At 40.8% G+C, this 18,515-nt stretch overlaps 1 protein-coding gene across 3 annotated transcripts; it reads right to left on the bottom strand.

Annotated features, from left to right (window-relative positions):
• Window positions 1–1,713: 1,713 nt before the first annotated feature.
• MRGPRX1 (MAS-related GPR, member X1) lies at window positions 1,714–8,888 on the bottom strand. 3 transcript variants are annotated; one of them, XM_077960360.1, is made up of 3 exons: window positions 8,435–8,888; window positions 8,268–8,360; window positions 1,714–4,045 (listed from the first exon to the last, which is right to left on the bottom strand). In XM_077960360.1, the coding sequence occupies exon 3, from the start codon at window positions 4,018–4,020 to the stop codon at window positions 3,052–3,054; it is 969 nt and encodes a 322-aa protein (XP_077816486.1). In that variant the 5' UTR covers window positions 4,021–4,045; window positions 8,268–8,360; window positions 8,435–8,888; the 3' UTR covers window positions 1,714–3,051. The 3 variants fall into 3 exon arrangements, with proteins under 3 accessions (XP_077816486.1, XP_077816487.1, NP_001035707.1); XM_077960361.1 differs by lacking the exon at window positions 8,268–8,360; NM_001040617.1 differs by lacking the exons at window positions 8,268–8,360; window positions 8,435–8,888 and having other exon boundaries at window positions 3,052–4,020.
• Between the last annotated feature and the right edge of the window lie 9,627 nt (window positions 8,889–18,515).

Genomic DNA, 18,515 nt, shown 5'->3' with positions numbered 1-18,515 from the left:
CATTTTTGTTTAATCTTATAGAGTTGGAAGACTCACAGCTACTAAACAATAATTTTGGAACCTGCTTTTATTGTCCATTTAAGCATTCACATTAGTTTTATGGAAACCACAATTCTTCTTTCATACTCTTGTTTCATTAACTTGTGCTGTATTTTGATAAATTAGGAAATTATATTGACAAACCTAATTGGCAAAAGCAGGACAAGAAACAGATCCAACGGATTCTTGTGAAGCTGATGACTCAGTGTCCTTGAGCCCAGGTGTACTAGAGCATCAGTGAATTGCCCTGAAGACTCAGCATTTGCTCGGAATCAATCAATGCATTTTCTTCATGAAGGTGAAAGGATTGGTTATAGACATAGAATGTATGAGTGAGAGGCTTATTTGAAAGGTGTTTGCTTTCATGTAGAATTAGCACAGTGCCTGATGAATTACGATTCAATGTTTGTTGAATTCATGCCTAAAATATAGTCATGAACGGCAGCTCCCAAAAGGTGCCATGAGAGATTTTCATATCATTTCTTACTTTCTGGAGAACACTCCTGGATGTCCTGCATGCTCTTCCTTGATATGTACCTGAGAGGGAATGATATCATTGACTTTGGAAAGAAGGCAGCTCATGAGCAGACTCCCACATCCCCTCCATTCCTCTTCCCAGAGGCAGTGAGCAGACCTGCAATAAAAGGGAACAGCTGTTCTCAGAACGACCAACTGCAGAGGACACTCTGTTAAGTGGAAGGTGCCTATAGGAGTTCCAGTGAGACCTGGTGACTGAGCCAGCCTCTGCAAGATGCTGGACAACCCTGTGATTTTCAGGTGGGAGCTGCTTGAGAAAAATATTTACCAAGCATCTTCTAAATTCCACACCTAATCTGTTGCACTAGAAATTCAAAGACATGCTCTCTGCTCTTAAAGAACTGAGGGTGCAGTAGAAGAGAAAGAGATGAGGACAAATAATTCAATACACTGTTATAAGTGCTGTAGTAGAGCAATGTGTGAGGTCAGGTGACTTCAGAATAGGCTTCAGTGATAAAATTTAAGCCTTCCCGAAGGTGAAGTTTTCTTCCGTCGAAAGAAAAGAAATGTCATTGACAGCAAGATAAGCAGTTTCCCAGGTGAGGACGAACACTGTTTGATTCAATTGCCAGGTGAAAATTCTCTACAGAATTCCTCATGATAGACAACATCTTTAGCCAACACTGTAGAATTGATATCACAGACTCCCTGATTGGACTCTCCCAATAACCCTCGGTCTGAACTAAAGACATAAAATCAAAGCTCTTGGCATGGAGCATTGGCTGCAAACACTGGCTTCCTGCTTCCTCCGACCTGTAGAAAACCCTTGCCTACAGCCATGTCCTACTACAGCATTTGGAAATTGAGGGTGGACAGATAGGATTCAGCATCAGCATAGTGCTGGGCCTGGAAGAGCAATGGATCTGGACTCAGGGGACCTGAATTCAACATTGTGAACAGTGTGATAAGATCCACCAATAAATTTTGTTGGACCAATTGAAAACTATATACCTCTTTATTGCTTTCCTAGCTACTTTTTACAGTCTCCTGCATACTCAAATTGCACTTGTCAGCTCCCCTCAGTGAGGGTTAATTGCTGTGATGTCACATTTTCTCTTGATAATCTCTTCTGTCTGCTTATCTGTGGAAGGGATAACCACCGGTGGAGAACAGTCCTGAATTTTGTACTGATCCCATTTCTATAATTAACTGTTTTTAATTGTGGTAAAATTTACATAACATACATTTTATAACTTTAACCATTTTAAGTGTACAATCAGTGTCAGTAAGTATACTCACAATAAGTTGTAACTGTTACCACTGTCCCTTTTAAGAACTTTTCATTATTCCACACAGAAATCCTGTGTTCATTTAATAATGGCTACATATTCTCTCCGTCATCCAGCACCAGGATCCTCCTAATTTAATTTCTGGGTTCACGAATTTCCTAGTTTGGATACCTGGTAGAATTTGAACTTACAATATTGTTCTTTGGTATCTGGCTTATTTTCCTTAGCACAATGTTTCCAGGTTCATCTATGTCAAGCATGTATCAGAATTCTGTACCAACTGTAAGTTATTATCAAGATACCACAATTGACATTAGCATGGAAAGGTCAGATGTTATCAGTCTTGCCGCTCATGTTAATGGCCATTTAACTAACTGAAAGTTACGGCCAGAACAATTTGTACAAAACCTGGAAGTATGAAGAATTCTTCTACAACTGAAAGAGTCTGTAAGCAAATAATAAATGGTTTTCAAGACAATTTCCACTTTGAAACCAATGTTGAGGTTTCCAATGGCCAAAATGGAGCTGGGGCATTTTTATGGGCTCCTCACTGGTCCATTAGTCCAGGAAGAGCTAAATAAGCACTTACCAGTTCTCAGGGGGAAGTGGCCATGGTTGTGTTTACTAGAAACCAAGGCCAACGTGTCACCATGCTGTGGACAAATGACAGGAGAGGACTTTTCGTAAAACCAATTGGTGAGAGTGTTTTTATGAAGAGAGAATATCTCTAAGGACATTTTGCTCTGTATCTAAGAATTCAATGGAATGTAGCATAGCAGAACTCACTTATTCAGAATCAAGCTTTCAACTGCAGTAATGCCTCCAGTCATAGAAGGGAACATGGTTTTCAGGGGAACACAGTCTGAGAGATTAAGAAGGAATCTTCCTTTTTGATACAATCAGGTAGGAAACAAGCATAAAGAGTGTTTTAGGGTTTTGGAAAGGGACTCCTTTTATTACAATGAAAAGTGCAGAAAAAGTGTTCAGAAGGAAAGACTCAGTGTAAGATAACAGGGAAAATATGTTGGTAGTATCAAGGAGAATCTAAACATTGTATTGTCAGACTAATGCTTTCCATGGGTGAAAGCTGAAACTGTCAGGTTAGATAAACATCTATTCGAAGACCGTGAGGAACCACTGAGACATTTCTGAGGCAGAAGGTTAAGAAAAATGCATATAACTGTCAGGGTGGCAGGGCAGTGTTGGTCTCAAAGTCCCGTCTGACTGACAGGGCAGAGGCTCTTCCTCACTGCTCCAATCTGCTTCCCGACAGCTCCAGGGTTTCCTCAGGCAGCCGCCCTCCACCTTCATCCACCTCAGGCGTGTCCTGCAGAGCCCTCTGGAGAACCAGCCTCAGGTTCTGCCTATTTTGACGCTGCCTAAAGGAGCCCACGAAGAAGTAAATGATGGGGTTGGCACTGCTGTTAAGAGCGGCCAGGAACATAGAAACTAGATGAACATGACAATATAAGACTTTCCAATCCACGTGGATCCAGAAAAATAGGAAAAACTGAACGCCGAAGGGCAGGCCGCAGAGGAGGAAGACCAGCACTGTGAGCAGGATGGTCACGTACAGCCTGGTCAGCGGCATCTTCCGGGATCCACAGAGAATCCTGATCACTAGGACCAGGCTGGACACACAGAGAACCACACATAAAAAAATCAGCCATGCGACTGTGATGAAATCCGATGTTTGACACCAAACAGGATCCGCACCACTAAACAGGAAGCCACAGAACATCCACTCCAGGATGCTCCGCAGCAGGGACAGGACCCAGAGCAGGACACACAGGACCACTGACAGGTGTGTGGGGCGGCGGCAGCGGTACCACATGGGCCACAGAACGGACAGGCAGCGCTCGGTGCTCATGGCGCTCAGAAAGCTCAGGCCTGCAAAGTAGGAAAACATCGTCACAGGATAGAGGATTTTAGAGATGGTTTGGGGCACACTGATGAAGCTTAACAGGGAATATATAAAGCGGCCACTGAGGAAGAGGAAGTCGGCCATGGACAGGTTGAGGATGTAGATGGAGAAGGCGTTCTTGTGCATGCGGAAGCCCAGGAGCCAGAGCACAACCGCGTTTCCTGTCAGTCCGACAAGGGAAATGATGCACGTCAGCCCCATGAAGCTCAAGGTCTGCTTGTAGCAAGGAGTCGCCTCAGTTCGGTTGATTGGTGTCAGTTTTGTGTCCAAGGCTGGGATGGTTGGATCCATGCTCAGAAACCCTAGTTTGGTGACCCTGAAAACAGAAACCAGATGTGATCATCAGCTGTATGATCTCTGATTCTCCCCACCACCCTGCCATGTGGGATTTACTTCCTTATTTAAAGAGGAGAGATCAGAGACTTGCAGAGAGTAAGTCACCTATCAAAAGGTGGGGGTCCTCAAATCCAGTTCCAAATACAGTTCTTGTTGACTCTGAAGCCTGACTTCTCTCTACTGCCACACAAGTTCTGTACTGATGTGGGAATAACATTAGGATCAAAACACTCCCACTCAAGTGGCCAGGGCTGTGGACCTGATAATTACTCTATCCTGGGCCTGACATTTTCTCTCAGGTGGAGGAATTCAGATATGCAAAGAGGTGGTTGTGACACCCTCATGACTAGGACTGATCATCTATGGACAGGAAAGAAGACCATGCATTATGAATCAGAGGAAAATGTGACCTTCGCTATGATAAGTGTGAAAATGGCTGGGCCTGGTGGGTGAGAAATAACTCAGTGTGTCAGTCATTGCAGACAGTACCACATTTTACGTTTTATAGTCCTAGTGCCTATTTCCCTGAGCAGCACACTATGCTCTTCATAAATATTCATTCAATGAATGAATGCATGCATGAGAAGCCTAATGGTAATGGTAGATTTGGGTGAAATGGAAAATAAAAATGAAAGCACAATGTAAGTTATTAGAACACACATATTTAATTAGATATAGAAAATTTCATTCATCAGAATTCTATTTGTGGACAGTTCTATCTGTGTTAAAAAGAATTATTGATGTGTGCCCCAAACCTGAAATTGACCACTGATGTGCCTTTGAAATGAGGACTCAATGTGGCTTTACTGAACACCTAGAAGCATTTTTGTACACAATGTTTGGGCAGGGTGTGGGTCTGAGCTGAATTGCTCAGCAATGGAGCAGAGGAAAGACTAAGTGAGGGTGAAGTCTGAGTGCCACTGAAGCAGGTAATTGAAGTGTGGGAATATGTATGGGAGACTACTAAGTGTTCTGCTGAGTATACACAATGTAAACCTATTTAATTCTCTCCTTCAGAAGATCTTTGGTTCATTTCTTTGTTGATGCAAACATTTGTATGTGAGGAGTCCATGAGGAGAAATAGGAGATATATAGGGCTTGGAGTATAAAGAGAGATATTCATGCAGATTTCAAGTGGAGAATGAGGACTAGGTCTAATCTGGGAGAATAAGAGCAGCTGATGGAGAGTTTATTAGGTATTGTCTGTTTTAATTATCTGAAGAGCCTAGGAGGTAAGAATGAGCATTATTCCCATATGGAAGATCATGCATTGGAGCACAAAAAGAGTGAATTATTTGTTCTGGGACTTATATAGTACGAATTTGAGACCACCAGGGCTTACTCATGATCCAGTCTTTGAGCAGCCCTTTACACCCAGCACCGCTCTGTGTCAATTATACATGTTAGAGGGGGTAAAGGAGAGGAGGGATTCTCAAGATTAAATCCAAGTTGGCAGGCAAAATTGTGGATTGAAAAGAAAAAAAAAACTAACCTAAAATAACTTCAGATAGAGAAAGAGAAGCAAGTCAAATAGGGAACAAAATAGAGAAGAGTGAAAGTCATTTAGTAACAAATTCAGGAGTTCCTTTTTGCCTATCAGAGGCCACCTTTGCTCTGGAATCCTGAGAATGCACAGGGGCAGGAGGCCTCCAGGAGAAAAGAAGACTCACCCTCCTCTGGGAGTACAGAGGAGCATCAGGAGTAAGTGCGTCCATCATGAGCTCTCTTAGAAAGACAAGCTGCCACAGCCTTGCTTGACTTGAAGAGGAAATGGGAGGAAAAGGAGAACCTCTGTTATCCACACTCAGGGCACTAAACACTTTGTCCATCTGTATTTATGGTATGATATGTTTGTCTTCCTTATGAAACTCAAAGCTCCATAAGGAGTAAGTCATGTCTGTCTTTTTCACTGTGGTATTACCAATATTTAGCATGTGTTCCTTAAAGATCATCCATGGTATTATCTTAATATAACATAAGATGAAGCCGAGGCCTAGAGAATTAAAGTGTTTTCGTGAGTTCACAACACGAAGAGCAGGCTCAATACCAGCCCCTGGTCCCTGGAGCCCTGCATGAGACTTCTGTACTGTTCTCTGCCCCATCATTCATTATTTCAGAGGAGTTCCTGAAAAATCTTGATGTGAGCACAGAATCAGAGACTGTCAGAGGCAGAAGAGACTGCTAGGTTGCCCCAGTGCTCATTTTCCTGTTTGGTCACATAAAAATTCTGGGAGTTTAAAAGCAGCACAAGGACCCACATTCCAGTTTTCCTTGATGTCGGGTGCCATTGTATGACCAGGTTCTGTTCAACAAAAGATGCACAAAAGTGATATAAGCAAGTCCTGGCTCACAGGACCAATAGCAGGAGTAACACGTTTCCTTTCCTTATTTTTTTTCCATCATGCTGGAATGCTGAGGTGGCTGGAACCATGTAGGATCACAAGGATGAGGGCAACTCTCTAGGGACTGGGGAGCAGCAGTTTTTGGAATTCTGATGTACGATGCCTTGGAGCTTCCAACACTGATCTCAAAGATAGTCTTTTCTGGGTATTCACAGGGGCTTTCCTATATGGCAGATGTGTGTGCTGCAATCCCAGCACACAACAAAATCTGCAGATGCTCAGTTTCCTTATATAAAATGATGTGGTAGTTGTACAAAACCTATGCACTTTCTCCCAGATACATTAAATCATTTCTAAGTTACTTAGAATAACTGACAAAATGCAAATGTCATGTAAATTCTTGTTTTACTGTGTTATTTTGGAAGTAATGACAAGGAAAAACAATTTTGTACCTGTTCAGTAAATACACACCTCCACCATACCCTTATTTTTGGAATAGTTTCCACCTGTGGTTTGTTGAATCTGCAGATTCTGGACCTGGTGACCCAGAGACACAACTGTACTTTCTTATTTAAGACATTTCTACTTCGTGTCTTTATGAGAGGGGTCAAACTTATATTCTAAAAAAAGAAATACGTTCTCTTTTTAAAATTGTATTTCCTTTTCTATGCATTTTTGATGAATGCAAACATTTCTGCATAGAAGTGATAGTAGAGAAAGACATGCCAAACATTAAAGTAGTCTGATAGAGCTGAAATGAGACAGGAATCATCACCTGTCGACAGAGACTGTCCCAGGAATTAGGAGGATATAAGATGGTGAGAGGATCGTCTCATTTGCTCTGAGGATTTGCTTTCCATTCTTCTCTATCCTGTTTTGACATCCCAAGAGAGTGGCTTCTATGTACCACATCAGTGGGATTCTTTTTAGTCCCAGTATCTGGTGGAATTGTGACACTGGGACACAGCAGCAGGATACTGGAGGACAGCAGGAGAGCCACTTGGGATTTCCACCTCCTGGTTCTCTGCCTGTGTATTAGTTCATTCTCGAATTGCTACAAAGAAATACCTGAGACTGGGAAATTTATGAAGAAAACAGGTTTAATTGCCTCATGGCTCTGCAGGCTATACAAGAAGCATAGCAGCTTCTGCTTCTGGGGAGGCCTCAGGAAGTTTCCAATCATAGTGAAAGGCAAAAGGGAGCAAGTCATCTCACATGGTGAGAGCAGGAACAAGAGAGACAGGGAAGAGGCGTTACACACTTTTAAATAACTAGATTTCATGAGAATTCACTCACTCACTATCACTATAGCAGTACCAAAGGGGGATGGCGTTAAGCCATTCATGAGAAACCATCCCCACGATCTAATCACCTCTCACCAGGCCCTCCCTCCAACACTGGGAATTACAATCAACATGAGATTTGGGTGTGGGGTACACAGATCCAAAGCATATCAGCCTGTGTGGCTGTGTGTTGGCCATGCAGGGCTTCTCCACCTGCCTGCTGGTGTTCTCCTACCCCTATGGCTACAGCTATGGCTATGGCGACAATGGTAATTTCTCCTTCCCTGTCCCTTTCAGCCTAGGGGAGGACTTAGTGTTCAGTCATTTCAGTTCTGACTATCTATTTCTTCCTTGAACCTTTCCAGACAGGCAAGGATTAACAATTTAGAAAAGTAAGTAAAACAACAAAACCTGCTTCTACGGCAGTTCAACTCTGTGAAGCAATGCCTGTATGTCCTCTAGCTCCTTAAATGAATGTGAGAGGCAGAATTCTCTCCATGAGGACAGATTCAGTGATTGGAATAAGGGAGGTGATATGGAGAGATAAATCAAAGGGGGGACCCCAGTTGAAACTCACACAGTCTGGGTTGGCGGCACTCAGTTTCCAGAAGGAAACTTCATGTCCCCTGTCTTTTCCTGAAACAAGCTCATGATCCCCTGCCTGTAGCACCTAGGTGGAAACAGAAACGATCTTATAGCAAAAACCATAACTGACTATGGAAGAAGAGTGTTTCTGGTACTTACCCTTATATTTTTCTCTTTTGTCCAGTGGTGAAGACTTCCCTTGTTCTAAAGGTGGAGAGCCTTTCTGGGATTCGGTGACTTCAGAGGAGCCTTCTGTGTTTCTTAATTCAGGAGATGCCCACAGGAGCTGGAGTCAAAGCTGGTGAGCAATCCAGGCTTATGAAGATGCTGGACAGACTTGTTATTTCCTGTATGAGGACTATGGACAAATCAGCGGCCAGAGGTATTGGAGACACAAACCCTACCTGAGATGATTCTTGGCCTCTGTCCCATATCCAGTACAGATAAGCCTCTCCCATCACATTCCATCTTGTTCAACTTCCTTGATAAAAACAGTGGCAAGGTTTGAGAAAATGGACTCCCATTTCAAAAGAAGTTCTACTGTGTGTAAAATGCTATCAAATAGCATTGCATGCTACATTAAAATCTTTCATAAAAGGATGAGTCAGTTGATGTGGCAGACTTCACTGCTGTCTTGTTCTAAGATATTGGCATAGCCTGTCTTATCTTCAGCAGCCACCTCAGCAGCCATCAACATCAGGCAAGAGCCTCCAGCAGCAAAGCGTTTGGCTGATAAAGGTTCTGATGATGATTATGATTTCCCAGTGAAAAAGTATTTTTTAAGTAATGCATGCACATTGCTTTAGACATAATGCCATTGCAACTCAATAGACCACAGTATAGTGTAAGCATAACTTTTACATGTACAAGGACACCAAAAATTCATGTGATTTACTTTATTGTAATATTTGCTTTATTGCAGTAGTGGAAGCAGACTTCCAATGTCTTCAATGTATGCCTATTATGATAAAGGTTGTATATCAAAGTAGATTTTAAAATGGGCACTATTGAATGAATGGGATTGGGACAACTGAGTTTCTGTGTGAAATGAATAAAGGTGGAAACATACTTTACACATGATTTGAGGATAAATCCGAATACAGTACTTAAAATTTTATAATGAAAATTCAATTACCTGGGGGAGCCATAGCCAAATAGTTTTTAAATCAAAGTGGAAAAAGACTTTCAATTATGGGATACAATTCAGAAGATATTAAAGAAAATATTTATAAAGACAAAAAGAAGGCCAGCTGTGATGGACCACTCCTGTAGTCCCAGCACTTTGGGAGGCCATGTGGGGTGGATTGCTTAAGCTCACAAGTTTGAGACCATCCTGGGCAACATAGTGAAAACCCATCTCTACAAAAAAATACAAAAACTATCCAGGTGTGGTGGTGCATGTCTATAGTCCCAGCTATTTGGGACATTGTGGTGGGAGGACAGTTTGAGCCCAGGCCGCGGAGGTTACAGTGAGCCGACATCACACCCCTGTGCTCCAGCCTGACTGATAGAGTCAGATTTTGTCTCAAAAAAAAAAAAAAGTTTGTTTTTTTTTTAGCATAACATTAACCATCATAATCAAGATATAAATAAACTGTGGCCAGGCGTGGTGGCTCACCCCTGTAATCCCAGCACTTTGGAGGGCTGAGGCGGGCAGATCACCTGAGGTCAGGAGTATGAGACCAGCCTGGCCAACATGGTGAAACCTGGTCTCTACTAAAAATACAAAAATTAGTTGGTTGTGGTGGCACACGCTTGTAATCCCAGCTGCTCAAGAGGCTGAGCAAGAGAATGGATTCAACCTAGTAGTTGAAAGTTGCAGTGAGCCAAGATTGTGCCTCTGCACTCCAGCTTGGGTGACAGAACGAGACTCCATCTCAAAAAATAAATTAGTAAATTAATAAAATAAAATAAATAAATAAACAGGGAGATAGTTGGTAATGTATATTATAGGCAAAGTATAAATTTTCTCTATTGATACAAATTTTTCTAAATGATGTTAGTAATTCAAAATTGAAAAAGCTAATAAGAAAATAACTTTAAGTCATGATTCACAATTTCTAAAAAATAAAAACGGCTCCTAAACGTACGGAAAGAGGAGAAATTCAACTCATAATGAAAGACATGCCAATTGAAATTACAGAGTTATATTTTACTTACCAAAATATTAAAAACCATTAAGTTTTATAGCATACAGTGTGGGGATGGAGTGGCATCAGGTACCCTCACTCATTTCTGCTGAGGATGCAGATGGATACAACTTCCAGTGAAGGAATTTTCAACATGTGAAAGCATGTATAAAGTATCATCCTTTTCTCTCTGTAATTCCTCATCTAGGAATTTATCTTAGAGATATATTTGTGCATGTTCAAAAGATCTATGTACTAAGTTAATAAATGCAGTGTTATTTACAGTCAAAAACTTGTAACAGCCAAAATGGCCATCAATACTGTATAAATTATGGTCTATCTGTGCAATGGAATACTCTGTAGCTACCCAAAAAGAACAACAAACCTAATATAAAAGGCCCTCCAGAATTAGTTAGATTTTTAAAAAAGAACGCATGCCAATGTATATATTGTATGACAAAAAATATATAGTTGTTTTATTATTAAATATTTGTGAATCAATATACATTTTTATTAGTAAGTATAATAGGATATGTCTTTGTTAACAACGTAAGGATGCCTGAGGACCTAACATGGGAATGACAGTTTTCAGTGAGTGTATTTCAAGATTATTTTTTAAAGCTTTGACTATATTACAATGTCACAAATAAATTTTCAAACAAAAAACATAAATTTAATGATCTAGCTAAGAGAGGGAAATAGAGATATGAGAAGTTACGAGGAAGGGTGAGGAAATGAAGATAATGAGTACAGAAAACTCTTTGGAAGATTTTTTTTTTCTAAAGGAAGAAAGATAAATCAGGCTGTGGATAGAGATGAATGACTGCTTAGATGGTGTTTTATGCCACAAATAGGATGGGGTGTTTCAATTGCAATGGAAGGATCCATTAGAGAAGGAAACATTGAAGATGTAGAAGGGAGAAGCAATAATGCTATAAAATGTTTCTGGGGGAGGGAACAGAGGAAACTGTACAAATGGAAAGGGTGGTTTCAAACCGGAATTTGCAGAACCCAGTTCCTGGCATGAGAGAAAATGCAGAGAGATGCACTCAGAGACAGATGGGCAGGTAGGTTCGCTCTGTGGAGATTGAGTAATTCTCAGAAGAGCATCATCTGACAGTGATTAAAAAAATAAATGAAGAGTAAGTGGTTTTAGGAGAGAGACGATGGCTGAAGGTTTTCCTTTGGAGATGAGAAGCAATTATGGAAATGTTACATGACTGTTCAGGAGATATAAGTGAACATTTCAGGTTCAAGGTCGTAAATGTACAGTGAAACTGCTAGGCATGGTTGTGTGTTGAGCTCCAGCCACGCTCAGTTCTATGGGAATAGGCATGGAGTTAGTGGAGAGCTAGATTCAATCAGGGCAAAAGATAAACAGATGGTTCTAGATTCAATCAGGGCAAAAGATAAACAGGGACATATATGCATGACAAATAAACACATAAAAAGATGCTCAACATCACTAATGTTTAGGACAATAAATAAAAGTCACAAAATACCACTCTACCCTCTCAATATGGCTAAAATATAAAATACTGATAGTTTCAAATATTAGCTGAGATTTGAAGGAATTGGAGGTCTCATACACTGCCAATGAGAAAGTAAAATATTAGAGCTACTCTGGGAAATCTTGCATTTTCATACAATCCAGCAATCCAGTGTATCCTAGAACCTGGAAAATTTATCCTAGAAACTGGGAAACTATGTTCACTTAAAAATCTGTATAGGAGAGGAGCCAAGATGGCCAAATAAAAACAGTTCTGGTCTGCAGCTCCCAGTGGGACCAACGCAGAAGACTGGTGATTTCTGCATTTCCAACTGAGGTACCCAGTTCATCTCACTGAGACTGGTTAGGCAGTGTGTACAAGCCACGGAGAGCAATGAGAAGCAGGGTGGGGCGTCGCTTCATCTGTGAAGTGCAAGGAGCCAGGGGACACCCTTCCCCCAATCAAGGGAAGCTGTGAGGAACTGTGCTACCAGCCCAGTACTACGGTTTTCAAGTGGTTTTTGTAATCTGCAGATCAGGAGATTCCCTCGTGTGCCTACACCACCAGGGCTCTGGGTTTCAAGCACAATATTGGGCAGCTGTTTGGGCAGAGACCGACCTAGCTGCAGGAATCTTTTTCATACTCGAGTGGTGCCTAGAACCCCAGTGAGACAGAACCATTCACTCCCCTGGAATGGGGGCTGAAGCCAGGGAGACAAGTGGTCTCCCTCAATGGGTCCCACTCCCACAGAGCCCAGCAAGCTAAGCACCACTGGCTTGAAATTCTCACTGCCAGCACAGCAGTCTGAGGTCGACCTGGAACGATCCAGTTTCGTAGAGGGAGGGGTATCCGCCATTCCTGAGGCTTTACTAGGCAGTTTTCCCCTGACAATGCTAAGAAGGCTGGGAGGTTTGGACTGCATGGAATTCACCACAGCAGCTAAGCAGCTGTGGCCAGACTACTTCTCTAGATTCCTCCTCACTGGGCAGGACATCTCTGAAGGAAAGGCAGCAGGTCCAGCAGGGGTTTACAGATAAAATTCCTATCTCCTTGGGATGGAACATGTGGGGGAAGGGGAGGCTGTGGGTGCAACTGCCACAGATTTAATCTTTCCTGCCTGCTGCCTCTGAAGAGAGCAGCTGATCCTGACAAGGGGGGTTCTCCCAGCACAGTGCACCAGCTCTGCTAAGGGACAGACTGCCTCCTCAAGTGGGTCCCTGACCCCCGTGCCTCCCAACTGGGAGAGACCTCCTAACAGGGGTCGACAGACACCTCATACAGGAGAGGTCTGATTGCCATCAGGCCAGTGGCCCTCTGGAATGAAGCTTCCAGAGAAAGGATCAGGCAGCCATCTTTGCTGTTCTGCAGCCTCCAATGGCGGTACCCAGGTGAACAGGGTCTGGATTGGACCTTCAGCAAACTGCAGCAGACCTGCAGAAGAGGGGCCTGACTGTTAGAAGACAAACTAGCAAACAGAAAGCAATAACATCAACATCAACTAAAACACCCCCACACAAAAACCCCACCCAAAGGTCATCAACCTCAAAGATCAAAGGTAGATAAATCCAGAAATATGAGGAAAGCAGTGCAAAAATACTGAAAATTCCAAAAACCAGAAAGCCTCCTCTCCGCCAAAGTATCACAACTCCTCTCAAGCAACAGCACAAAACTGCATGGAGAATGAGATTGACGAATTGACAGAGTAGGTTTCAGAAGGTTGGTAATAACAAACTCCTTTGAGCGAAAGGAGCATATTCTAACCCAATGCAAGAAAGTTAAGAACCTTGATAAAAGGTTACAGGAACTGCTAACTAGAATAACCAGTACAGAGAGGAACATAAGTGACCTGATGGAGCTGAAAAACACAGCACAAGGACTTTGTGAAGCATACACAAGTATCAATAGCCAAATTGATCAAGCGGAAGAAAGAATATCAGAGAGCGAAGATCAGCTTACTGAAATAAGGTGTGAAGACTAGATTAGAGAAAAAAAGAATGAAAAGGAACGAACAAAACCTTCAAGAAATCTGGGGCTATGTGAATAGACAAACCTACAATTGATTGGTGCAACTGAAGGTGATGGGAAGAATGGAACCAAGTTCAAAAATACACTTCAGGATATTATCCAGGAGAACTTCACCATCCTAGCAAGACAGGCCAACATTCAAATTTAGGAAACAGAGAGAACAGATAAATTTAGGAAACAGAGAACAACACTAAGATATTCCTCGAGAAGAGCAACCCCAAGACACATAATTGTCAGATTCTCCAAAGTTGAAATGAAGGAAAAAATGTTAAAGGCAGCCAGAGAGAAAGGTCAGGCTACCTAAAATGCAAGCCCATCAGAATAACAGCAGATCTCTCTGCAGAAACCCCACAAGGCAGAAGAGAGTAGGGGGCAATATTCAACATTCTTAAAGAAAAGAATTTTCAACCCAGAGTTTCATATCTAGTCAAACTAAGCTCCATATGCAAAGAAGAAAAAAAATCCTTTCCCGACAGGCAAATTATGAGGGATTTTGTCATCACCAGGCCTGCCTTACAGGAGCTCCTGAAGGAAGCACTAAATATAGAAAGGAAAAACTGGTACCAGCCACTGCAAAAACACACTAAAATATAAAGACCAATGACACTATGAAGAAACTGCATTAACTAATGTGCAAAATACCCAGCTAGCATCATGATGACAGGATCAAATTCACACATAACAATATTAACCTTAAATATAAATGGGCCAAATGCCCCAATTAAAAGACACAGACAGGCAAATTGGATAAACAGTCAAGACCCATAGGTGTACTGTATTTAGGAGACCCATCTCATGTGCAAAGACACACATAGGCTCAAAATAAGGGGATGGAAAAATATTTGCCAAGCAAATGGAAAGCAAAAAAAGCAGTGGTTGCAATTCTAGTCTTTGATGAAACAGTCTTTAAACTAACAAAGGTCAAAAAAGACATAGGAGGGCATTACATTATGGTAAAGGGATCAATGCAACAAGAAGAGCTAACTATCCTAAATATATATGTACCCAATACAGGAGCACACACATTCATAAAACAAGTTCTTACAGACCTACAAAGAGACTTAGACTCTCACACAATAATAGCAGGAGACTTTTACATCCCACTGTCAATATTGGATCAATGAGACAGAAAATTAACAAGGATATTCAGGACTTGAATTCAGCTCTGAACCAAGTAAACCTAATAGACATTGACAGAACTCTCCACTCCAAATCAACAGTATATACATTCTTCTTAGTACCACATAGCACTTATTCTAAAATCAACCACATAATTGGAAATAAAATACTCCTCAGCAAATGCAAAAGATTGGAAACAATAACAAAAAATCTCTCTGACTGCAGTGCAATCAAATTAGAACTCAGGATTAAGAAACTCACTCAAAACCACACAACTCCATGGAAATTGAACAAGCTGCTCCTGAATGACTACTGGGTAAATAACAAAATTAAGGCAGAAATAAAGAAGTTCTTTGAAATCAATGAGAACAAAGAGACAACATACCAGAATCTCTGGGACACAGCTAAAGCAGTGTTAAGAGGGAAATTTATAGTACCAAATGCCCACATCAGAAAGCTGAAAAGGCTTGAATCAATACCCTACATCACAATTTAAAAAACTAGAGAAGCAAGAACAAGCAACTTCAAAAGCTAGCAGAAGACAAGAAATAACTAAGAGAAGAACTGAAGGAGCTAGAAACACGAAAAACCCTTAAAAAAAATCAATGAATCCAGAAGCTGACTTATTCAAAACGTTAACAAGATAGATAGACCACCAGCTAGACTAGCAAATAAGAAGAGAGAAAAATCAAATAGACACAATAAAAAACGATAGAGGGGATATCACCACTGATCCCACAGAAATACAGCTACCATCAAAGAATACTACAAACACCTCTAAGCAAATCAACTAGAAAATCTAGAAGAAATGTATAAATCCCTGGACATATACACCCTCCTCTGATGAAACCAGGAAGAAGACAAATCCCTGAAAAGACTAATAACAAGTTCTGAAATTGAGGCAGTAATTAGTAGCCTATCAATGAAAAAAAGTTCAAGACCAGATGGATTGACAGCCAAATTCTACCAGAGGTACAAAGAGGAGCTGTTACCATTCCTTCTGAAACTATTCCAAACAATAGAAAAAGAAGGACTCCTCCCTAACTCATTTTATGAGGCCAGCTTCATCCTGATACCAAAACCTGGCAGAGACACAACAAAAAAAGAAAATTGCAGACCAATAACCCTGATGAACATTGATGCAAAAATCCTCAATAAAATAATGGCAAACCGAATCCAGCAGCACATCAAAAAGGTTATCCACCATCATCAAGTCAGCTTCATCCCTGGGCTGCAAGACTGGTTCAACATATACAAATCAATAAGTGTAATCCATCACATAAACAGAACCAATAACAAACACCACGTGATTATCTCAATAGATGCAGAAAAGGCCTTTGATAAAATTCAACATCCCTTCATGTTAAAAACTCTCAATCAACTAGGTATTGATGGAACATATCTCAAAATAATAAGAGCTATTTATGATAAACCCATAGCCAATATGACACTGAATGGGCAAAAACTGGAAACACTTCCTTTAAAAACTGGAAACAAGACAGAAATGCCTTCTTACCACTCCTATTCAACACAGTATTGAAAGTTCTGGCCAGGGAAATCAGGTAAGAGAGATAAATGAAGGGTATTCAAATAGGAAGACAGGAAGTCAAATTGTCTCTATTTGCAGATGACAGGATTGTATATTTAGAAAACCCCATTGTCTCAGCCCCAAAGCTCCTTAAACTGATAATCAACTTCAGCAAAGTCTCAGGATACAAAATCAGTGTGCAAAAATTACAAGCATTCCTATACACGAATAATAGAAAAGCAGAGCACCAAATCATGAGTGAACTCCCTCTCACAATTGTTGCAAAGAGAATAAAAGACTTAGGAATACAACATACAAGGGATGTGAAAGACCTCTTCAAGGAAAATTACAAACCAGTACTCAAGGAAATAAGAGAGGATACAAACAAATGGAAAAAAATTCCATTCTCATGGATATGAAGAACCAGTATCATGAAAATGGCCATACTACCCAAAGTAATTTATAGTTTCAGTGCTATTCCCATCAAGCTACCATTGACTTTCTACACAGAATTAGAAAAAAACTAGTTTAAATTTCATTCAAAACCAAAAAGAGCCCATATCACCAAGACAATCCTAAGGAAAAGGAACAAAGCTGGAGGCATCACGCTACCTGACTTCAAACTATACTACAATGGTAGAGTAACCAAAACAGCATGGTACTGCTACCAAAACAGATACATAGACGAGTGAAACAGAACAGAGACCTCAGAAATAACACCACACATCTACAACCATCTGATCTTTGACAAACCTGACAAAAATAAGCAATGGTGAAAGGATTCCCTATTTAATAAGTGGTGCTGGGATAACTGGCTAGCCATATGCAGAAAACAAAAATTGGACCCCTTCCTTACATCGTGTACAAAAATAAACTCTAGATGGATTAAACACTTAAATGTAAAACCCAAAACCATAAAAAAAAACCCAGAAGAAAATCCAGGCAATAGCATTCAGGACATAGGCATAGGCAATGACTTCATGATGAAAACACCAAGAGCAATTGCAGCAAAAGCCAAAATTGACAAATGTGATCTAATTAACCTAAACAGCTTCTGCACAGCAAAAGAAACTATCATCAGAGGGAACAGGCAACTTACAGAACGGTAGGAAATTTTTGCAATCTCACCATTTCACAAAGATCTAATATCCAGAATCTTGAAGGGAGTTAAACAAATTTAAAAAAGGAAAACACCTCCACCCCATCAATAAGTGGGTGAAGGATATGAACAGACACCTCTCAAAAGAAGACATTTATGCAGCCAAAAAACATATGAAAAAAAGCTCATCATCACTGGTCATTAGAGAAATGCAAATAAAAACCACAATGAGATACCATCTCACGACAGTCAGAATGGTAATTATTAAAAAGTTAGGAGGCCGGGCGTGGTGGCTCACGCCTGTAATCCTAGCACTTTGGGAGGCCGAGGGGGAAGGATCACAAGGTCAGGAGATTGAGACTATCCTGGCTAACATGGTGAAACCCGGTCTCTACTAAAAATACAAAAAATTAGTCAAAAAAAATTTAGGAAAAAACAGATGCTGATGAAGCTGTGGAGAAATAGGAAAGCCTTTATACTGTTGGTAGGAGTGTAAATTAGTTCAACCATTGTGGAAGACTGTGAGAAGATTTCTCAAGGATGTGAAACCAGAAATACCATTTAGCCCAGCAATCCCATTACTGGGTATATATCCAAAGGATTATAAATCATTCTAGTATAGAGACACACGCACATGTATGTTTATTGCAGCACTATTTACAACAGCAAAGACTTGGAAACAACCCAAATGCTCATCAACGATAGACTGGATGAAGAAAATGTAGCACATATACACTATGGAATACTATGCAGTCATAAAAAAGAATAAGTTCATGTCCTTAACAGCGACATGGATGAAGCTGGAGCCATTATTCTTAACAAATTAACACAGGAACAGAAAACCAAACAA

Source organism: Macaca mulatta, chromosome 14 (assembly GCF_049350105.2).
Source record: "Macaca mulatta isolate MMU2019108-1 chromosome 14, T2T-MMU8v2.0, whole genome shotgun sequence".
Lineage (NCBI taxonomy): Eukaryota > Metazoa > Chordata > Mammalia > Primates > Cercopithecidae > Macaca > Macaca mulatta.
Note: the sequence above shows the minus strand (reverse complement) of the source record. Positions and strands in the feature narration are given on the sequence as shown.

Bases quoted from the DNA above. Each gene is read 5' to 3' on its own strand.
- MRGPRX1 (XM_077960360.1), bottom strand. From the start codon at position 4,020: ATGGATCCAACCATCCCAGCCTTGGACACAAAACTGACACCAATCAAC.